Source organism: Protobothrops mucrosquamatus, unplaced genomic scaffold (genome assembly GCF_001527695.2).
Source record: "Protobothrops mucrosquamatus isolate PMUCROS unplaced genomic scaffold, P.Mucros_1.0 scaffold1991, whole genome shotgun sequence".
Lineage (NCBI taxonomy): Eukaryota > Metazoa > Chordata > Lepidosauria > Squamata > Viperidae > Protobothrops > Protobothrops mucrosquamatus.
Genome location: NW_015388107.1, coordinates 258,713 through 282,917, shown reverse-complemented (window position 1 = coordinate 282,917; position 24,205 = coordinate 258,713). Strand labels below are relative to the sequence as shown.

Genomic DNA, 24,205 nt, shown 5'->3' with positions numbered 1-24,205 from the left:
GCAGCACACTGCTGCCTCACACTTAAATGATTGTCCACTAGGACTCCGAGATCCCTCTCACAATTACTACTATTGAGCAAGGTACCACTTATACTATATCTGTGCATTTGGTTTTTCTTGCCTAAATGTAGAACCTTACTTTTTTCACCATTGAATTTTATTTTGTTAGATAACACCCAATGTTCAAGTCTGTCAAGATCCTTCTGTATCTTGAGCCTATCTTCTGGAGTGTTGGCTATTCCTGCAGCTTGGTGTCATCTGCAAATTTGATGAGTTTCCCATCTATTCCCTCATCCAAATCATTGATGAAGATGTTGAAGAGCACTGGGCCCAGAACAGAGCCCTGGGGCACCCCACTACACACTTCCCTCCATGTAGATGCAGTTCCATTGAGGACCACACACTGAGTACGGCTGGTCAGCCAGCTACGAATCCATCTGGTGGTGATGCTGTCTAACCCACATTTTTTAATCTTATCAAGTAGTAGGTTGTGGTCTACTTTATCAAATGCTTTATCAAATGCTTTACTGAAGTCCAAGTAAATTATATCCACAGCATTCCACTGATCCACTCATTTTGTTACCTGGTCAAAGAATGCAATAATATTTGTCTGGCTTGATTTGTTTTTGATAAACCCGTTGGCTTTTGGTAATGACTTTGTTTGCCTCTAGGTGTTTGCTTGATTATTTTTCCCCAGAATCTTCCCAGGTATTGAGATCAGGCTGATAGGTCTATAGTTTCCTGGATCCATTTTTTTTCTTTTTTGAAGATGGCAACTATATCAGCTCTTTTCCAGTCCTCTGGTAGTTCCCCTGTGTTCCAGAACATGATTTCTTCATGTTTAATGAACAGATGTGTATATTTTTTAATGATCTGACAAGCTGCAACCCCATAGGATGTACAGACCCAAAGAAATATGGGGTTGGAGGGTAGGGGTGCAAGAATATAGTCTTAGCATGCACAAGCCCCTGCTAGTTACAAGTATATAATTATGGGGGGGGGGAGAATAAAATCAAGGGGGTTATGCAGACAAAAAAATCCTTCTCTTTTATTAATAAAATAGTTTAGAAAGGTGAAAAGAGAACACTCTCTTCCTTCAGTAATATTACATGGGCAGGTCCATTATAGATAACTGTTTAATTTATGCAGGTCAATTATAGATAGATAACAGTTTAATTTATAAGGCTGAAAATCAGCTGAGATTTAATTCAATAATGAATTTAAAAACAAACTCTGAAGGTAGAATCTTTTTGAAAACTTTTGTAATCAATTCAGCTAAGAATCTTTTCTAAACTTAAAATGCACCGTGACTCCTCCTTTCCTTAGATGGCAGCTTCTCACCAAAGGCTAGAATTTTAAAAGGATATCCTACCATTTTGATTTCTATTATTAGAGGTTCAAAATAAATTGTTTGCTCTAAGTGGATATTACTTTTGCAACTGCAATAGCAAAACCTGATAAGTTTAATCAAAATATTTGTTAACATGCCATTACTAACCTGAGTCACAAATTGTACATTCAAGTTCAGAGGTTTGTGATCTCAATATTATTGAACATTATAGTGGCATTGCCTTGAAAGGAAAATGTAGATTTTTTTTCTCCCAAGTTTAACTTTTCCCAAGTATTGTTGTGACAGCAATATGCAAACATCTTAATTTTTCTTCAGTCATCGAAACACACTCTTTTGTATTGTTATGTATGAAAAGTTTTTAACATGATTGCTACTGCAAGAAGGCTTTAATAATTCCAATGGGGAACTGGATACTGGAACAAACAGTTCTGAGAGCAATAAATAGAAGCTTCTGTTTGCCCTGTACAGAGCTGGGCTTTATTTAGATTTTGTCACTTGGTTTGTAAGTGAATGTGTGTGCACACCTCCATTGTTACAAAAAGCTCACACAGAGGGAGCATAAATAAAAGGATTATGACAAATGCAAAACAAGAAAACTTTGTGCTAAACAAGTCTCTTTAAATGAATTGGTATCAATTCTAAAATCTCAATGAGCAGTGAGAGTAAAAAAAAAGGCTTAATAAGCAGTCTGAAGGCAATTTATTCTTTTATTATAAATTTAGAGTGAATGACCAGTGAAAAAGGATCACAATGGTGTATCAAGAAAGCTCATATATCAAAATTTTAGCAGCATTTCAACAGTTCTGGGCTCCCAACTTTCTTCAAGCACTGCTTCCTCAAATCCTTTTCAGTAAATACAGTCTGAATACAATAAGTAATACGTTTTAAACCACAGAGCAGTCTTCTGGGAAAAAAAACACAGGAATTGTACAAACATTGTGATTAATGCCAAAGAACACCTCAAATGTTAATGCTTCAGAGATCCATAGCAATAAAAGGACACCAAATATTGTCTCTTAACTGCTATTCAGGAAACATCTTATTAAATGCACAGACAATTAATTACATCAATTTGCAGCTTTATTGATAGATCTATCTACTAATATATTTATTTTATAAAACACAGGACTGGCAAACTAAGATAATTCCTCAAAAAGTAAACATGATTTCTTATACAATCTGTTATATTATTTTTAGCAATGTGGGAACTGCAACATTATCAATCTTTTCACTCATTGGCATCCTGTGACTGGTGAACAACATGCTGTGGATATTTCCATGTCAGCATTAACCTGGAGCAATGTGGGTACATGCAGCTATAGGGTGGACTCTGCTAGTTTGGCTGAGATGTTACATTGAGATGTTACCAAAGGACAAAAACTATGCTGCAACAGATTTCATTTCATCAACTGTTAGTATCAGAAGTAATCTTTCCAAATGCTTCTAGGAGTTAGCATTGATTATTAAAAGCTCTCCGCAGTGCCCGTTTAACTGCCAAACACTTCTTACTTGAGTAATTTCCTTTTTCTTTAGATACTGAAATGTCACAACGAATGTGCACACTGCCATATTGCTCAATTCCACTGCATAAATAAGATTTACTGGATATAATCATAGAAACAAGGCAGAACTTCAGTTTTATCTTTCTTTTCCTGAACTTGTTCATTAGATTAATGGTAATGAACTAGAATGAGAATCACATACAAGAGATGGCAAGCATCTTTTAAAAAAAATTTGAACTCATCATATATAAAAGCAGAGAGTTGGATTTCTAAAAAAATAAATGCAGTGGGTAATAGATGATATACAGACTGCAACCATATGATGCTTTCCTACTTACAGGGAAATGTTAATATTATCTTGGCATTGCTGGTATTTGATGAATAGAAAAAAATACTAATTAAAAATATTTAGGGAAGAGCAATAGCAAATACACATACTGACAAACAGTATAATACTGTCAAGCTATTCCCCTTCTTTGGTACTGTCTAAACTTTCTTATCCAAAATATATAAGGGAAATGCAACATTAAAAAGCTACATTTTAAAAGTATTTATAAAATCAATGTTCGTACAGTATTATATATAACAATATGATATGAACCACATTTTTACTAATTACTTCCGTAATATTTTGTTTCAGTATCGTTAACTTTTTTTCAAAAAAGAATCTTACCCAGTTTGCATTTTGCTTCATCATATATTAAATTGACAAATGTCCCAGCTTCTCTAATGGGTTTTAAAAACCAACACTAAATGATACATTATATACATGTTTTACTAGAGATTAAGTTCTAGGCAATTATTTTCATCTCATTTATAACTTAAGGTCGTATTATCAACTATAAGCGTGTATGTATATGGGTGTGTGTCTATGCACACACATACACATATATTGTACAGAAGAAATGGCACCAATGACACTGATAGTATGTAGAGTAGATGTTAGATACTGAGGATAAATGACTTGCAGACTATCTCTAACTGTATGGTTGATCAGGGAGTTCTGCATTCTGAGGGCGAGATGTTGCCTTCTTTTACTTAAAAGAGATACTCCCTTTTTTTCTGGAGTATCAGACATATGGTATTATTCCATACATAAAGATTGCCATGATGCCAGCACTGAATAAGCCAGCTACAGGAACAGTCACAAACCAAGCTAGAAAGATATTGCGGAAAAGATGCCAATCAACAGCCTTCTTGGACCGTATCCAACCAACAGCTACCACAGAACCAACCTTGGGAATTTGAGAAGAAAGTTAAAATTAAATATATCTTAACATGTTATCTTAGTATGATACACACACACACATACACGACTGAGGGTCAATAAATTTTGCTTGTTTCAATAGCCAGGAATTCTTTATGGTCACCATCATTCCACTACTCTGTGAGTTCTCTGGCACACAGCAGTGATTTGGGGGAATGGATGGGTTAGTTATCATGCCTGGTTTTGACTACAATCAGAGTAAACACAATAAGTATGTCTAATGTCTGATACAATGAAAAACTGTTCACGTTAATGTTAAATAAGTTACATACTAATGCTAGGTATAAATGACATCCCAACTCTCCACTTTCTCAACATTGTCAGGAAAGTTAATATGCTGTGGCCATTAAACAGCTATATTTATGGACCCCAGTTTATAAACAAATGCCAGTCACTGATGCCCAAAGTTAAAAAGCTTTGAAAAATTGCTGACATTTACATTTCTTCTTCATTTTTACATGGAGCAAGTTTAATAAATGCTGTCAACCAAAGATCTTTTCTAGCTCTGCTACATAGAGTATTTTTTACTGAAAATGCCTGAAAAGGAATGTAGGTTCCTTTTTCCACATAAGTGCCTGCTTCATAGGTACATGAATTTACAGAAATGCATATTTCTATAGATATATATTCCACTTTGCTTATCATTTCTTGGTAAATCAAATCATATTCAGATTTTAAAAAGTTTCAATTCTATCCAATTATTGACAACAGCATAATCCACTTAGTGTATCTTAAAAGCTAGTCAAATGACCTTTTCTGATCAACCAATTCTGACCCCATTATTTTGGAAATGGATTGCAAACAAACAAATGAACCAATAAATAAATTCCAAACTCTGTTGTATGATCCCAGAAAAATGTGGCTGCTTTAAAAGGTTGTAAACATGCTATGTTAAGTGCTCTAAAGTAACTTTTGGAAATCAAATCCAAAAAACCGCAAAGCCTTAGAATAAATATGTATTGAAACTAATAAGTTGCTTCTACACATTTCTATCTGGATTTGATGACTTTTCAATCCCTCTTAATTGCCAACTGAATGATTAACAGCAAAGATTAGGACACCATCTAGAATGGCATTCCATGAAGCATCAGCACCTATTTCAAAGAAAACAAATATGGTTACACTCTTCTTATGTGCACAAGAATGAATGATCTAAAGCAGTGGTGGCGAACCTATGGCACGGGTGCCAGAGGCGGCACTCAGAGCCCTCTCTGTGGGCACGCGCGCCGTCGCCCCAGTCCTAGGTCTTCAGCTGGGTTTTATAAAACCTTTTCGCTTTAGGCCTCCGCCGTCGTGTGCAAAAAAAAAAAAAAAAAAAAAAAGGTTCAATCAGTCAATTTCAACTTCTTGTGGGAAAGAAAAAGATCTTGCAAAGTTGGAATTGACTGATTGAAATTTTTAGTCCCACCCAGTCTGCCATTACCACCACAGCCACACCCACCCAGTGGGCCACGTCCACTCAATTGGCCACACCCAGCCAATAGGCCACACCCACCCGGCACCCGGCGATGCATAAGTGGGTTTTGGGTTGCAGTTTGGGCACTCGGTCTCTAAAAGGTTCGCCATCACTGATCTAAAGAATGAATTCTTTAAATCATGTAATATACATTGGCAGTGTAGCTGTAGCACATTTTTAACAGCACTGAGCAGGCACAGCAGAAACCTAGGGAAGTATTGGAGGATATAATCTTCAGCATTCAAGAATGACACATGACAGTGCCCGTAACTAAAATTCAACTGCTAACTGATCAACTATTGCATATTAAATGGGAGGATAGTTATTAAATCTCCTATAGTCCCAAGTCTTGCTTCCAAGCTCTTTATTTCTGTTACAAGGGCATGAATAGTGTTCAGTTGTTCTTTTATCTGGACCTGAAATCTGCAAGTATGTGACTGTTAATTGCAGTATCTCAGCCCATTATTTCAATGCATTTCATACTGGAATATAAACAGTATCTACACTTCATCCTACTATATCCAATAATCAGTACTCCTAGATGCTTTGTACTGGCTTCACCTCTTGCTCATGCTTTTTATTTATTTATTTATTTATTATTTGAATTTATATCCCGCCCTTCTCCTTGCGGACTCAGGGCGGCTGACAATCAATTAAAAACACCACTAACAATCACAAGTTAAAATTAATTAAAATGAAATATTTAAATTGTCTAATTAAAAAGTAATTAAAAACCCCTCTAAAAAACCCCTCTTAAAAATTATCCTAGGCCANAGCCATGTCTTGAGGGCGCGGCGGAAGGAAGGGAGATCAGGGATCACCCTGATCTCTGGGGGCAGCTCATTCCAGAGGGTGGGAGCTCCCACAGAGAAGGCCCTCCCCCTTGGGGTCGCCAGCCGGCACTGTCTGGCCGACGGCACCCTGAGGAGACCCACCCTGTGGGAGCGTACTGGCCGATGGGAGGTAATCTGTTTTTCTTACAATTTCCAGCTCATCAGACTCACCAGTAATATCTCCATCACTTTTCTTTTGATAGCTTTTTTCTTCTTTTCAACAAAATTAAGAAAAAGACTAGAGGGAATGGGACATGTAAAAACTAACAGATGTGTTTGAAGTTCTAGCCTGGTTATCATAGTTGACTTGTTACATAGCCCTGCTTGCAACCAGACAACAGTAACAGGAGTGGGGAGGGAAGGCATTGGAATGTAGGGGAGGTTTGGGAGGGAACTCTGGAATGCAAGTGTGCCGCCTGGAAGCGTGAGACAGACCCAAACCCCAAGGCCATCGCCTGGGAATGTTCGAGGCAGACAGGCAGTTTGCAAAATAAAAAAAGGTCCAACTGATTGGGAGGGGGGGGAGTTTTCTTATGCTATTTTTGTGCAAAAATGTCAGAACTTTCTTTTCTACTTTGTATCAATATGGCTTTTCATTAAAGTTATACTTTTGGAGAAAAATGTCCCAGGAGTTTCTTTTGCTGCTTAAAGCAATGGGATGTTGACATTAAGCCAGTTCTCACAGTAATAGCTTACCTGGGTTCCACCAGGAGACAAAACCTGAGATATTGGCAACAGCCAAAAACACAGAAGGAAAAAAGCCGGGGAGAGATCTCAGCTTGGGAAGAGCCAATGCTGCCTCAGGCTGGAGCCAGAGTGCAGGCCACTGGCATGTGGCCAAAACTAAGACTCAAGAAATCCAAGCAGCCAGGGAAAAGTGAGAGATGCCCCATACCAAGGAGTGAAGACCCACTGGACGGTGAATATAGACAAGGCAGCAAATGCCAAAGACCCCCTTCTCCCTGCTGGAGTCAACGTGGTCTGAAGCAGCAACAAAGAGCAAAGCAGTTAGCTGAATGGGATGACCCTGCTGAGTGGAAGATCCCGACTGCCAGCCGCAGCCCATCAATGGAGTAGCTAGGAGAGAAGTTTGGAGGGATGGAGATTTGTGTTGTGGCAACACCAGGAGCCGCCTCCGCCACTGGCCCAGGAGTTGTGGAAATCCTAGCAGCCCTGACGACTCTCCTCCTATCCTTCAGCCAGCGGTACCAGCAGCTGAATCTGCAATTGGAGCCCTGGTGCAAGTTACAGTGAGAGCAGCCTTTGCAGCTGGGATCCCAGCACTGGTAGTGACAGGTGGCATTCCACCTCTTGGATACGTCCTAGTGTCGGAAGAACAGCAGCCACCCTTTCTTGGTGGTCCGCCTTGATGGTCGCCAAGGCACCTAGCTCATTTCTTGGCTCAAGCCTGGCACCACACGGAATGCTATGGAACGATGTATCTGGATGACGTGGCATGGGTCCATGTCATTGTGGTCAACCTGGAAGAAGGTGCCTCAGAATAGCTAGTGTCGCTGCATGATGAGGGCAACTCTGAGTTAGATGACCTCAAGGCTATTATGCAAACATTAAGAGCATGGTTTGAGGCCCCCCGGCAGCCCAACATGCAGAAGCCCATATCAGTGCTGTAAAGCAAGGGAAGCGACCGGTGATGGAATACATCCAAGACTTCCGCCGTCTAGTCTGCCATCTGGGAGACTGGCCTGAGCACTTACTGGTTTACTATTTCCGAGAGGGGCTGAACAAGGAACTGTATCGCAATTGCCTACCCCAGGGGGGTGTATGGCAACCTGCAAGCATGGTACCGTATGACCACAGAGGTAGAGACTGACCTGATGGAATTCTATGAACACTCTGGGCAGAAGAATCAGTCCCACCAGCCAGCAGAGAGGCGAGCAGCTCCTAGGGGAGGCACAGGAGGTGTGCCGCCAGCCAGAGGAGAAGTATTGTGCTGCCGAATACCTCGCACCACAGCCAATGACCACTCCCTCCCCTTCCAAGCCAATCAAAGAAAAAGGCTCCACCAAAGCCAAAAGAGAAAATGTGTGCAGGGCAACAGGTTGTAGAGTTCTCCCTTTTGTCCAGTGAAGGGGAGGGAACTCCAGCCTGTCAAGATGGGACTAGTCTTCTATGACAGCAAAGGAGAAGGCGACCTGATGGTAAGTAGCACCATCATCCCCATGACTACTAGGATGGAGATTTCGGTGATCTGCTCAGGGGTAAAGCGGATCCTTACGGCCTTGCTGGATGTGGGGTGCACCAGGTGCCTGGTCAGCCCCCAAGTGTTAGAGAAGATAGGAATGTAGCTAAGGAAGCCCATAGCATTTTCCCTGCTGGACATTCTATAACAGGTGGAGTGCCAGTAACTGAGCCTGTGAAGGTAGAAGCTAGGACTCACACAGAGACTATTTGATTTACTGTGGCCTCGGAGATGACAGAGGCCATGGTCCTGGGTCTGGCATGGTGAAAAAAATGGAGCCCATCTGCCAATTGGGATAGAGACAAGTGGTGGATGTGAAGAAAACTATCCAACCAGCAAGAGTTAGAGAAAGTGCTAAGAAGCCACCCTGTGCCTGAAGCTAAGAAAGCAAAACCGGAACCTGCCAATAAACTAAAGGGAAGTGGCAGTTTAGAGCCGCTGATTCTCAAGGAATATCACATCCTGGCCAAGGTCTTTGGCAAAAAGAAATCCGATGCACTTCCGCCCCATAAACTGTGTAATTGAGATAGTGCCTGGGGTTAAACTGCCAAAGCCAAAACTATATCCAATGACATCTCTAGGGAAATGGAGGAGCTCTGCACATTCATAGACAAAAATTTAGCCAAGGACTTCATTCAACCAGCTAGGTCAAAGATGGCAGCCCCCCCTGTGGTTTTCAAAGAAAAGAAAGATGGGTCCCTTAGGCTTTGCTAAACTGTATATGCATAGAGAATATGTACCCTTCCCTCTAATGAAGGACATGTTGGGCCACCTTGCAAAGGAGAGGGTTTTCGTGAAGTTGGACTTGAGGGAGGCATATTACTGAGTGAAAACTAAGAAGTGTGTGTGTGTGTGTGTGTGAATAGAAAACAGTGTTCAACTGCCTTCAGGGTTGTTACCAGTTCCGGATGATGCCATTTCGGCTGCAGGGGGCCCCAGCAGTGTTCATGGAGTTAATAAACTAAGTCCTTGAGCATTTGCACAAGGCAGGTCCTGGTGTATCTGGATGATATATTGATCTATACAAAACCAAAGGAAGAGCATGTGAAATTGGTCAGAGCAGTGCTCAAAAAGCTGCAGAGGACTCAGCTTTTCCTGAAGTTGTCCAAGTGTGATTTCCATAAGATCAGCTTAGACTACCTAAGGTACAGGATTTCGAAATATAGCTTAGAGATGGATCCCGGGAAAGTCTGAATGATCTTAGAATGGGAGCCTCCACGAACACAGAGGCAACTACAGAGTTTCCTTAGCTTCGTGAATTTCTATCATCAATTCATCCCATTTGCTCAAATCATCCTGCTGATCACAAATTTGATGAAAACAAAAGGGGAAGCTAAGTCCAGCCCTACCCAGCCCCTGAATTTATCACTCGAATGCCAAGCCATAGTCGAAAAGCTAAAATGCCTTTTTGCCGCTGAGCCAGTCCTAAAACACCCTGACCCAGACAAGCCCTTTATAATATAAACAGATGCCAGGGACATGGCCATGGGGCAGTGCTGTTCTAGAAGAATGCTAAAGAAGAATTGTAGCCATGCAGCTACACATCCCACAAGCTTTCTGAGACTGAGAGACGATGGGCCGGGAGAAGGAAGTCTACATGGTCCATTAGGCTCTCTTAACCTGGAGGCAATTCCTGGAAGGCAGTAAAGTTCCCATCGAGGTGTAGACAGACCACAAAAACCTAGAAGCATTGAAGGCTCCCCGAAAGCTGTCTCCCAAACAGATCCAGTGGGTCAGTACTTAAACCACATTAACTTCATTCTCCGCTACCTACCGGGAAGGCAAAATTTCTTCATAGACGCTCTCTCGAATCCCACAGTACAACAGTGCTGAGAAGAGGTAGTTAATTCTATCATCCCCTCCAAGCAAATAGCAACACCAGTCCTCACAAGACAACTGGAAGCCTTATCATCAACACTGACCAAGGATCTAATGCAACCACTAATTTTCTTTCTGGAGGGTTGGCATGTCATAATTGACTCGCTAAGCAGCCCTGCTCGCAAGAAGACAATAGTAACGGGAGTGGGAGGAAAGGCATTGGAATGTAAGGGAGGTTTGGAAGGGAATTCTGGAGTGCAAGCTTGCTACCTGGAAGCATAAGACAAACCCAAACCACAAGATCATTGCCTGGGAATGTCTAAGGCAGACAGGCCATTTCCAAAATAAAACAAGTGCAACTGATTGGTGAACAATGGAGAATGGGAGCTGAGGGGGAGAAGGGAAAGTTTACCTATGCTGTTTGTGCACGAAAATGTTTTCTGTACCCATATGGCTTTTCAATAAAGTTATACTCTTGGAGAAAAAATGTCCCAGGAATTTCTTTTGCTGCTTAATGTAGTGGGACAGTTGACATTGGCTTTAAAAGGGATTTATAGAGAAAGAATGTGGAATACTAGTACAAACTGAATATAAAAAGAACCAAATTTTATTTAAACATTGAACTAAAAATGCAATTTACGTGTTTTAATTTTTTTTCTCCAAATCTTAAAAGGGCATCAGTGATACTGGTTTTTAGATGCAACTTAGTGTACTTATTTTAATGACAACACATATTAGAAAAGCAGTTAAATTCATCACTGAAAAGCTACAACAATTTCTAGAATTTCAAACAGCTAGGCTTATATTGGCTTGAAATTAAACACCATTTGCCTTCAAATAGGAAAGTTGTGATTTAGACTGCACTGCACTGCACTTGTGGTGCTCCCCCCAATTCTATAATCCACAAGTGTTCAATATGGAAAAAAAAATCTTTGTGAGAAAAATACTAATAATGCAAAGCTAGCATTAAGATTAGTATGCAGAAGCAAGAATATTAAAATGTTAAGAAGTTTATTGCTTGTTAATTGACTATTAAAATAATACTACAATGTAATTCACAAGTTGCAAAAATAATAAGCAATAAAAGAATAAACTATCTATGGTCTGTACAATTTAATATTTGTTTTAAAAATCAGTTTCCTATTATTTGGAAAAATTTATCACTCAAAATTTTTAAAGCATTTTTGAAAGTAAATAAAAATGCTACATTTTGATTATTGATATTATAAGCAATATAATATATTGTACATCATGAGACATTACATGGTGAAGGCAAAATGGGGGAAAATCAGAATTTGCTACTTATTTATGTTCTTAAATGATTGTGAATGTGTTTAATTGGCATGACCACTGCAAACTCCAATACCTTGCAATGAGTGGAGCTTATTGGAATACCCACATTTGAGGCTACAAGTACGGTTAGCGCACACATAACTTCAATGCAAAATCCACTGTGAAGAAATAAAAAGAGACAGATGGAGATTTTGTAGCGTAAAAGTGACAAACAGGAAATCCCATGCCATGCATTCATCAGGAAAGTAGCAGGATGTAAAGTGTCAGAACCTCTTGGCAAAGAAGAACAGCAGCAGATCAAAGTTCATGTGGCATGACCTACAGAAAAAATATGGCTATTCAGAGCCAAATCTATCAACAAGGTTTGAGAGAGAGAGCACTTAGGGAAAGCCTAATACATTTTTTTAGCTTATTGTATTCATAGTAATGAACAAGAATCATTTAGACTTTCTTTATCAGGTGATAAAGTGCCTTAGTTCTAATCTCATTATTAGATGTTTTTCCCTTTTGTTTTTAAAATGTAGATAGAATTTTGATTTGATACTCTTGTGCAATTGCATAGTCATATGAATAACTGTGCATCAAATAAAAAGCACATTAGTTTTTGCACAAGATCTGTGAAATTAACAGGGCATGCAAAAATCCAATGGCTGCCTTTTAAAGGAATACATAAGTACATAAAATTGGTATGACTATGCATTTAGTTTTGAGTAAGTGCTCACAAACTTAAAAATGCTCAGCTGCATAAAACTGAAAGATAATGAAATGTTTGAGAAGGGAAGCAAGACTACCTATACCATGAATTTTATAAAAATATAAAGAGGAATATCTTCTACATCCAATTTACATTTCCTACTGTGGTATCATGCCATTATGAACTGATCTGAGCAGCAAGGTTAAAAATAAATAAATATGAATAATCCAGACCAGCTTGGCTGCAATCACAGGGCAAAGGCATACCTTGCAGTGTGTAGTACTGACAGGAAGTCCAACATTGGAAGCTATCACAACTGTGAACGCCGAAGCCAACTCAATAGTGAAACCACTGCAGGAAGCATAAGAAAACACTTCACAGTCACTCTTTTTAAAAAAATCTTGATCTATCAATCTGGGTTTATACCTTACAACATGCCAAAATCTTACCCGTTCTTCTTCAAATGCTTTCCTCCAATGTTTGGTCATTGAGTTATATTAAGAGAATAAGAAGCTGCTGGATAATGAAAACTAGATACACACACATACATCCAGATTAAATTAGTGAAGCAGCTTTCTGGTACCTGATATCTAATCTATATTCCAAGAAATTAAGGCTTAATTAGCAATTAGGTTAGCAGCAGAATTCTAGTATGCATTAAAAACAAATAGAAATCATGGATTCAGTTTTGGGAAGCACATGGAAAACTACATTGATTTATGTCTTTTCTCTATGCTATTCAAGACATTGTCAGATTTTCCTGCTTAACTAGACCTCAACAATTTAGGCATATTATGTTAGTTTAAAGACAAGATATTCAACTAAGTTCAAAAGCAAAAATAATTAGGGGCAAAGGTGCCATCACAAAATTTATCAAAGTAAGCAGTATCCAGTCAACATGCACTTACCTTGATGGTGTGATAGGTGTGAGGTCTTTCCCCATTGTTTGGATCACTCTTCGTCCCCAGACCCAGAGGCCTACACAGATGCCAACACCTCCATACAACAGCAGCCAAACAGGAGTAGAAGAATCTTGCGCTACATGACCCTGATCATATATAAGCCAGAGGGCAACCAAAGGACCTATAGCATTGCTAGAGAAGAAAATATAACATCAAATCCTAAATATTTTGCTGAAATAACCCACACACTTTCTTAACGTACATCAGACTAGCTTCTTACAAAAACCTATTTTTGTATAAGCATTAGCTTTGTACTGTCTTCTCCTTCAATGTTCTTAATTTCTTCCTTCCCTTAGCATAATGATCATGCTGTTATGCTATTAGAGAATACCAAAATGACACTTGTGCATGACTCATGACTATTACTTGGTAAAAATCTACACTTAACATAGACCAGCCATTAAAGTACTTTGATGATTTTGTATGATATTCATGTCCTGATGACTTCAGAATTATAATAGTACAACAACATTAGCCCCAAGTTCATTTATGAGCTCAAATCCAACAATTGGCTTGAAGCTCTAAATGGTATCAAGTCTGGGTACCTCAGGCAATGTTTTCCCTGTCGCAAATCTATGTATTTACCAAGAGGAGTCTAAAAGAGACCTTGTTTTATATTCATCTCTAACCCAAAGAATGAAGAGATCAAAAGCAGAGGGTCCCTCCTACTCTTCCTCAATGTTCAGGACCATGTACATGGACCATTAAAAATCATGCAATTAAAAGGCGGCTGGAATTTGAAAATAAAATATAGGACTCAATACATAAACATATGGAATACATAATGGACATTAAAAAAAGTCCTAGGAATTTTATGAAAAGTGATGCCAGACATTAGGGCTCTTTCAGTCTGACAAATGACTCAAGACTTCATTTTTCTGCTATTTGTTGAGCAGTCGGACTTTTGGGCAAGCCTGGAAAAAGTTGTGGTTGTTTTAAGGAAATCCAATTGATACAACAACCATCTATTATCTTGATGTGACAAAACATACATCAAATCCTGCTCATTTTTTCTGAGACTCGTTGTGCAATAATACCCACTTAAAAGACAGCAATTGTAGTGTTTCAAAAGCAGAATGATTATTTCATTTGGTTTATAACCCATGATTAAGATGAGATGAGGGATATTCAAAGAAGATCTGAGGGAGGGAGAATAATGCTCTGTTACTTTACTACCATTATTAACATACAGCAATTCTGAGCAATGTCTATTTGTCGCTGGACAAATAAATTGAATACATTTCACTACAATGAAATTTACAATAAATACATTTAAAACAAATCTGAAATGAGCTTAGAGTATTTAAGTTTCTAAATAGAGTATTTCAAGTTTTAAATTTTTCAGTTTTAAACCATTTTACATACTGCTAATAAATACGTATGTTCATTACAGAAAATAAATTTCCCAACAAAATTTAATGTCTTGTTATTTTAAAGCAGAGAAATGAAGGTCAGGGAGAAGAGCAAGAGAAGAGAAGAGAGACTTATTGAGGTTGATTGCTTTTCATATAGTTACCAATGGAAAAAGAGAATTCTATCCATCTATTTATTAAATTTATATCCTGGTTTTCATTCAGGAGCTCAAAACAGCATAAATAGTGTTTCTTTTCCTATTTATGTTCAAACAACAAACCTGTGAAGTAATTTGAGCTGAAAGAGAATGACTGAACTAGTCATCTGTGAACTCCTGTGGCTGAGGATGGATCAGAATCATTATTTCCTGGCTCTTAATCCAACAACTTAACCATTACTTACACTATCACAGCAATGTTTTATTGGGTTTCAGCAACTTTTTATTCTCATGCTTATGCATGAAATGCAATATATAAACTCACAAATCTAAAACTGCAATTGGAATTTGCCCAAGTAGTTCAATTTACCAGAAAAACCTATTAGCGGTGCTTCATTTTAAGAATGTGAGCTAAAACTCAGCAATACTCTTTTTAGTGTTTCTTTGGAAGGAGCTTCAAAGCAGACATTCAGTTGGTTCTTACCCTAATTGGCTTCCAGAAGGTACTCAAAACAGAGCTCTTCCATGGAGCATTTGGGCCTTGACACCATATTGGTTTGATTGATTTAATTTTATTCTGAGTTTTCATTAGTTTGTTGATAGTTTATTGTTTGGTTTTTATTTACTGCATTTCATTTCTTACATATATTTGTATACCACCAAGAGTTCTTAGGGCCTTTGCAGTTTATAAATGTAATTAATATTCACTACCATCTTGGTGGCCAATTTTTCTATCTTATAACATTAGTTGGATAATTTCTAGTTCCTGGTTGGCACTATTTGCATTGTGTTATTCCTCAGTGAATCAAAATATTGATATAGAAGTTAAACAGCATCAGTTAAAAACTAGGGAAACAAGACCTGTTTTAATTGAATTTTTATAATGTTAATAAGATACAGTGGCTATACCTCTTTAATAAATAAATTTGAAATTTGTGATCAAAATAGAATGATGCATGGTTGTCACACAGTGACCCTCCAAGCTAAGAAAGCATCAATTTAATTATCAGAGGGACAACAAAAGTGCTAAATACAATAGCCCAAGTTTAGTACATCAGCACCAGTCCTTTCTCAGTCCAGTGGCAATGGAGATGGAATCCAGAGAATGTATAATTCAGGGACTGAAGACAGCCCCCAACTAGCACTGATTATAATTAGTCTAAGTGCCTTGCCAAAATATCCAGCAGGAATCAAGGGCAATAGTTCTACATGACAGAGTGCAAAGCAAATATGAAATGGTTAACAAAATCTTTTAAAATTAGAGCCATTGATTTCAAATGACATAAAACTAAACATTTGTACCTAGGCCCACCAATTTCCTCGGGCACCGGAGCCAAGTTGTTTAGAGTTTCCTCCTGGGAGGGGTATTATAAATTTGGGTTCCTGATCGCTTATTGAATTTTGTTGTTGCGTTTAACCATCTTGTTAATTGTACACTGCCCAGAATTGCAGTTGTTCAAGCTGAGCTGCTATACCAATTTCTTCAATTAAATAAATAACAAAAATGCATGTACAGAAACCATTAACCACTAACAAAAAAGAAACTCATGGACAAATGGTTGTCCAATCTCTTCTTAAAAACTTCCAGTGATGGAGCACACACAACTTCTGAAGGCAAGTCATTCCACTGCTTAATTATTCTCTGTCAGGAAATTTCTCCTTAGTTCTAGGTTGCTTCTCTCCTTGATTAGTTTCAATCCATTGCTTTTTGTGTATGTCCATGCACAAGGTGCTCTGGAAAATAGGTTGACCCCCTCTTCTTGGTGGCAGCCCCTCAAATACAAAATGAAGGCCATGGGGAGATAGCCAATCCAAAACATTTCCTCCCAGAAAGAAACTTTCTTTCCAGTTACAACTAGCCTTTCACGATGCACTGTATCATCCCAGTTTATTTCTGTCTTCTTGCTGATATTTCTAAATAAAGCACTGGCTTGCACTCATAAACTGCTTTATTTTCTAGTGATACCAATTAGGGCAAGAGACATCTTGGAAATAACAGATTTTTGCTTAATTTTTATTATAGGAATCTATAGAATAATAAAGGCAGGTATGTTTGGGAATTTAGACATCATGAGATGATGGGTTGCAAGCTGTCTATTTCTGCATTATCTTTCTATCCGGTTTTCAGCATGTAAAAATTTGCTGATCATTATCCTCCTTATCCTTAAACTTCACAAAGAGATACAATATAAGTGAAAGACAGCTTGTATAATTTTTATCTGTTCTCTAGTAGTAATTTTTTTTCTGAGGGAGAGAAAGATACGTGTTAACCCAGTTTCTGATCAGAGAGAGAAAAAATACCACAATTGTAGATACAATCACTAGCTAGCTGAGGAAAAATATTCAGCTTCCAAATACTCTGAATTTCTCCTGTGATTCCTTCAGGAAAACTAAGAAAAACTGTTCATTCTGTAAACATTGTAGAATCCTTATTATGTTATTAAGAACTATCAAGGACACAAAACTATGCCAGCTTTTAAATTCTAATGAATTCTTCATCAAACTACATCAGGAGCTACCTCTTTTTCCCTCTTTCCCTGGGCTCTATTTTATCTTGCTAGATATATATACACCATTGTGTGATGTTCAATCAGTCTAATAAAGATACTAGGGACTCAATGCTGGATTTTTTTTTTACTAGCAAAACTCCCTTTGTTTTTGACATAATGTGGAAATTTAGGTGTTCAGCAGCAGGATCCTGCAGCAAGTGAAGAGGATTTTATACCATCGGAAATGGGAGCAATTCTGTAAAGATGCCTATCGTTCAACTAGTAGACAAGTAAGCAGGGCTCCCAGTGAATGTATACTGAAGTAATATTTATCCTAGCTACTTAGTAGGATGTTAGTTTTCTATAGGTATAAAATTAGGCTGATTACATTGATATAAACATAAATCTACTGTAATTTCTATATTTTCTAACCACTTACGCATAAATCTGTATAATTTAACTAAAGAAAAACACATTAGTGTTAATAATTTTATATTTTAAAAAATAGGACAGTAACCATTTGTCTATTAGTTTCAATAGTTTTGAAGAATTTTCAGCACAACATGACAATCCAGGCATCTGGTAGAGCCTAATGTGAATGTGAATGCACTCCATGGATCTGATTCTGAATAATCATGGATAGGACTATAACTAAACGGAGACATGACATGATTATAAATCAGAGCTTCTCCCCAACATATTAATGCACAGTATTTTTCAACTAGGAGTGAATGAAAACATTTACATGAAAAAAGATATTGTGGGAAAAAGTTTCCTTCCAAAGGTAAATATTCCTTAAAAGACCGTCACATTGTAATGGTATAAACAAAGGACTACCCCTCCCCCCACCCCAGAAAACAAAAACAGAAGCAAAAGACTGTAAAATGGAAAAACATCCTTTTTGATAATAGTGACTCTTAAACTACATGCAACTGCAAATAGCCACAAGAATATCATGCTGTGCTTCTAATACATTTAATAACCAATATAAAATTAGTAATTACCTATCAATAGGATTTCCATATATTCCATTTTTTATGTATGAATAGTGTTCTATGCCTGCAATTGTTTATTATGGCAATATTTCAGTGTTTTATGTTAAGGGAGAACTGTTGAGTCTGTTTGTCCTCTCCAACCCCACCCCTCCTTTTCCTCTGCAAAAAACAGCATGACCCTGTCTTGTAAATGTACTGATGGTTCCATAATAGCAATGAAGGTGTCTCTCAAGCTGTTATCTGCCACTGACAATTTGTTGTTGCAGAAACTCCAGTAAGTATTCACAAAATATAATTTGGGAGTTGCTTTTATATTTCTAAAAAAGGAGAGGAAATGATAAAGAAGCAGAAACTATAAAACACCCACAAGGTTAAAACAGCAACACTTGAATACTGTAGCTCATCAACATCTTCAAGCCAGGATATCTGATAATAACCATATGCTTTCCATTTCCTCCCAGAATGAACTGCTATTCTAACTAATCATACATAATCTTGTGGACAGTTACAAGGAATCAAATGGTATCATTTTCCTTTTATAATCTCTAATTCTAATTTTCCTTCTAAAATATTTGCAGAAGGAAAGCACAGAATATTTTTGAATTATTAACATCAACTGGCCTCTATCTGGAAGGACAAACACATGAAAATAAGACAAGTCAGTCTCTTTTTGTTATGAGAGTTCTGATGACTGTATTGGCTTAATAAGTTTATGTGTTCATGCTGTTTTTTTCTTTTGAACAACCTTTCCTTGGTTCATTCACAGTAGGGGTGAGATCCTTATTTATCTGTGTTGTTTTTCACGCAAATGAAACTATGGCAAGAAATAGGTCAAAGCTGACATAAAGTCACAAATAATAAGCATCTTAAATGTTTAAAATTGTTGAGAGTCAATGCAAAAAATGTTATAAGAACTAGAACCAATCACAACACTCACAAATTGCTACAATACAATATACATGCCGGCATTATAACCTACCTGACATCATTACCTCCATGAGCAAAAGACCCAAAGCAAGCTGTCAGGATTTGGAGGAAGTGAAAAAGCAGATGGACCTCTGAGGAGTCCCGCTCATCTCTCTCTTCTTCTGCAGTATCTTCATTGAGATTATTAGGATCTACTAACTCTGATGCCAATTTCATCTCTACACCTCCTTCTTCTGCTTCAATTTCTGCTTCAGCTACAGCATTGCAATAGCTGGAATAGCTATCATAGCGAACCCTCTTTTTGGAATAAGACACTGTGTCTGTAACTAGCTTTTCACTGTCTTCTGGGGTTGACATGTCAGCAGCCTTGAAGGAAGAATGCACAGGCATCCCACATATGGCAGCTGTATAACAAGTGTAGCTATTGTTGCGCCGCAGTAACTTGTAATTATTTTCTTGCGAAGGCCTATCTTCATTCCCTCTATCTAGATGTATTTTGTGCAGTAAATCTTTGTACAATCCTGAGTCTTTGTGCACAGTGTGGTATACATGGATGTCACTCTTCATGTGGCCATCAAAATTAAACGTGCCATTGGAGACAGGTGATTTTACCATACTGTGAGTCATTGAAAATGCCCTTCCTGAAATATTACAGAAAAATCTTATTTTCCAAAGAACATTCAAAAGTTTTACAACACATTTCAGAAAACATTGCTTCTTTATTTTCTATTTTTTTCCACTAGTCTTCATTAGCAAGTGCAAACAGGACAATAAATGCAGTAGAAACAGTAGATCCTATTTATTTAAGAAAATATACCCACAGATAGTCCTCGACTTATGACCATTTGTTTAATGAGTGTACAATTGCCTCAAAAAAAATGACATACGATCTATGCCAGTGATGGCGAACCTTTTAGAGACCGAGTGCCCAAATTGCAACCCAAAACCCACTTATGCATCGTCGGGTGCCGGATGGGTGTGGCCTATTGGGTGGGCATGGCTGCGGTGGTAACAGCAGGCTGGGTGGGACTAAAAATTTCAATCAATCAATTCCAACTATGCAAGATCTTTTTTTTCCTGCAAGAAGTTGAAATTGACTTATTGAACCTTTTTTTTGAACACAGTGGTGGAGGCCTAAAGTGAAAAGGTTTTATAAAACCCAGCTGAAGGCCTAGGACTGGGGCAACGGCGCGTGTGCCCACAGAGAGGGCTCTGAGTGCCGCCTCTGGCACCCGTGCCATAGGTTCGCCACCACTGATCTATGCTCACACTTACAACCAGAGCTTTTTTTGTCATAGAACGCCCAGAACGGAGTTCCAGCACCTTTTTTGGATGGAACCTTGTAGGCTAGGCAAGGTGGGTTGTATGACATGTGTGAGTTCCGGCAGCTTTTTTTTTTTTTTTTTTTACAAAAAAATTACTGCTTACAACCATTGCACCACTGTGGAGATATAATTGCAATTCAGGCACTTGGCAACCGGCTTGCATTTTCAATTGGTTGCAATGTCCTGCAGACACATGATTGCAATTTGTGATCTTTTTTTTTTGCTGATTTCCAACAAAAAAATGCCATTGGGATTTGCTTAATGATCAGGGTGATTTATTAAATGGTTGTTTACAAAGTTATCGTAACACTGGGTCCAACTCTACTGTATTTACAGCCTTAACAATGGAAATTCCAGGCCCAATTGTGTTTATAAGTGGAGGATTACCTGTAGTTCAAATTAAAATGCATTAAATGTGCCAAGCCCTTATGTCCAGCTGCAGGCTAAAATATAGGAAAGCATCCAGAACTGGGTAAGCTCTGTCAAAGTTAAAAAGGAATAAGACTAAAATTAATTCAGTAAGATACAAAAGGGGCAGGGATAAAATCAACACATTTAACTAGTGCCATATTCAGTACAGGAGTGGCACAATTGCTCAGCTGACTTACTGGCTGGAAAGCTGGCAACTCAGGTTCGAGATCTGAGTGACACAAGATGGCGTGAACTCCCATCCTAGCCTCACTCCTGCCAATCTGGCAGTTTCAATGGGAAGGTAACAGAGCTCTGTGATGTTATGCTAGCCAAACGATCACGGAAATGTCTTTGGACAGCACTGACTGAATGGCCTTGAAACAGACGAGCACTTCCTCCTATGGTTGGCAATGACTAGAGGAGTAAAATCAGCAGGGACTACTTTTATATTCAGTACATATCCATCAAATGCTGCCAATAGTGGCATAGAATTTTTTAATACTAGGTGTGGTATAGAAGTATCATCCTCTAGAAATTAGACATAGGTCAAATTAGACCTTTGGTCCATCAGTGCATTAAGGGAAAAATAAGCCTAGCCATTATATCTTTATAAAATGGGCAATAGAAAATTACTTGTTTCCAAGTTTCTACTTTTCCTGTGTCACAGAGACAAAACCTTTTAACTATTGGGCATCTTTATACCAGTACACAGAGAGTAATATTTAGGACCTCATTAGGATCAAGCTAATTTATCTAAATCAACAGGAAATCATTCTGAAATAAAATGAGGGGCAAGATGGAGACAAAAGGATGCATGTATGCTAGGTTCTTTCTCATAGCTCACTCGGTCAGCCATCCCTCCTTTTTGGAATGCAGCAACTTTGTGAGGGATGGCAGACGGAGCTATTTCAAACTGGCCTGCTTTCACTTTTATGCTTGCACTATTTATAACAAATTTGGTTCCATGTTATTCTTTTTGCCTTTCCTTTGCAATTTGTCATGTCCTTACTATTATATTATAAGTTTATGGACAAAGTCTGTATTATTTCAAGTTAGCAGTTTTGATGATGAGGATGTTGATAATAATGGCTATATGTTTTGATTTAAGCATAAAAATGGTCTACTGTTAGTATGGCCACAGGAATATTCCTGTTCTTGATTGCTGAAAAAGATGAACTGTCCACAAACACAGGTTTGCAGTACTTAGAAGTAAGAAAATAATACAAGATTAGGAAAACTGACCAAGAGTAGTAATGTATCTGAAATATATTAGCAAAATTAATTGAGAGTAAGGAAGGGGCTGCTTGTTTGTGTGGCATTGGGTGAAGCATAGAAACAAGGCAATGCATAATTGGTGAGGTCCGATGGAGGCTAGAGCTGTATATAGACCTGCACATATATTATTCAAAGAAAAAAAATACAAAATTATTTTTCTCTTGTATTGTTATAATTACAAATTTGTTTTACAAAAACCTAAATTGTATTCTTTACAATAAACAGAAATCTCAGTAGTTGACACAGATTAACGAAGAAAAAAATTAAAGTATGATATATATATTTAAAATAAACTTGTAATGAGCACATGCAACCGCCAAGAATTCAGAAGTTGTTCCTGAGAAAAATTATGCCTTTTTATTCACCCTGCATGTTGAAAATATTAGGATGGATGTTAGAGGACTAGAGCATCAATGCACAGCAGTCTGATATTCCACATAAACAGTAGAGAAACAATATATAAGTGCTTAATTTCTCACCATATGGTACACGTGGATGGCTACCATTCGCTATATTATCTGATACTCCAGCGTCTTCTGTTCCACAGCTAGTCAGAGGAATAGTACTTTCATCACTTTCTTTTACACCAGGAAGTTCTTTAAAGACAGGCATATCCTCTTCTTGAATTTTGTCAATGCTTTCATCAGATATTTTTGATAGTGCACTTTCCTTCTTTAAACGACCTAGATAAAATAATAATTCATTTACAGAAATACCTTTCGGCGTCAACATGACTGATGTCCTTTAAGCAGTGATACAATGATTTACTATTGTGTTAGCTAGAGATACAGTTCATGCATAACTTCATACTAATAAAACAGAAAATGTTTTTTAGCATAATCACCATCTATTTAGTTTGGAATACGAAACTTTAATCTGTCTTCTTAATTCTTCCTTCAAAGTATGTTGTAAAGAAAAATATTTTTGCCAGGACCAAAGCATTCTGCAATTAGTTAAAAGCAATTTTGTATAACTTAATTCATTTTACACACCATTTGTATTTCTTGTATATAGTAAAATTACATTTGGGGTCATGATATGTAATTTTTAAAATGCAAGCAATAGAATACCAATCTTATAGCACCCAATAAACAAATACTTATAGCGTCTTATTAAAATATTTTAGCAGTGTTCTTGAAGTCCTCCTGTGAAAGATTTAAAATAAGATTATTTCAATCCATCATTTTATGAAAAAACATACTTGCTATTTTTCTTTTCATCCATGGACATACAAATATCCACACTAAGGCAGCAAATACAATTGATACACCAATTGATACCAGTGCTATTGCCCACATAGGAAGTGTAATTCCTAGAACTGAAAAAAGAAGATGTTATGCTTTACAGAGGATCTGGAATATTGTTTCAGAAATATAAGACATTAAATCAAAAAATTAAGTCACTTTCTTTTTAAAACAAGGATATAAATTCTGTTTTGCAAAAAAATGTTGGTATTATTAAATACAAATTTAATAAGTTCAGTTGTCATAATATATTTTTCTATGTAATCCAAAAAAGGGATGGGATGCAGAACATTTTATCCCATCCCTTTTTTGGATTACATAAAAAAATATATTATGACAACTGAATTTATTAAACTTGTATTAAAATTATAAAACATGAGCAATATTATGTGCCGGATTTAATGTTAACTTCTCATAAGGAGATATAGAATTCTTGTACTAATTCACTCAAATAAAAAATGTATATCTACAACAATTGCTGTTTTTCAAGCCAAATATTGCAAGTATTGAGGTTAATAGGGCCAACACTGAAATGTTCAAAATTTCAATGTTCAAGACATTGAAAAAAGTCATAACTTTTGTTATATCCAAAGAGATGAGGATTAGTAGGAAGCTGTTCACCCCAGAAAGTGCCCATCTGGCCTTACATTTTT

At 37.5% G+C, this 24,205-nt stretch overlaps 1 protein-coding gene across 2 annotated transcripts in view; it reads right to left on the bottom strand.

Moving 5' to 3' along the window:
• Window positions 1-2,054: 2,054 nt before the first annotated feature.
• The window catches only part of SLC20A2 (solute carrier family 20 member 2), a 39,317-nt gene continuing 17,166 nt past the window's right edge, over window positions 2,055-24,205 (bottom strand). The window contains exons 5-10 of one of the 2 annotated variants that reach the window (XM_015823802.1): window positions 23,510-23,626; window positions 22,788-22,991; window positions 19,350-19,938; window positions 13,323-13,508; window positions 12,681-12,765; window positions 2,055-4,088 (exon numbers count right to left, since the gene is read on the bottom strand). In XM_015823802.1, the coding sequence (XP_015679288.1) occupies window positions 3,924-4,088; window positions 12,681-12,765; window positions 13,323-13,508; window positions 19,350-19,938; window positions 22,788-22,991; window positions 23,510-23,626 (1,346 nt within the window). In that variant the 3' untranslated portion in view covers window positions 2,055-3,923. Of the gene's footprint in view, window positions 4,089-11,856; window positions 11,879-12,680; window positions 12,766-13,322; window positions 13,509-19,349; window positions 19,939-22,787; window positions 22,992-23,509; window positions 23,627-24,205 lie in introns of those variants that run through there. The other variant, XM_015823803.1, reaches the window with a different exon arrangement.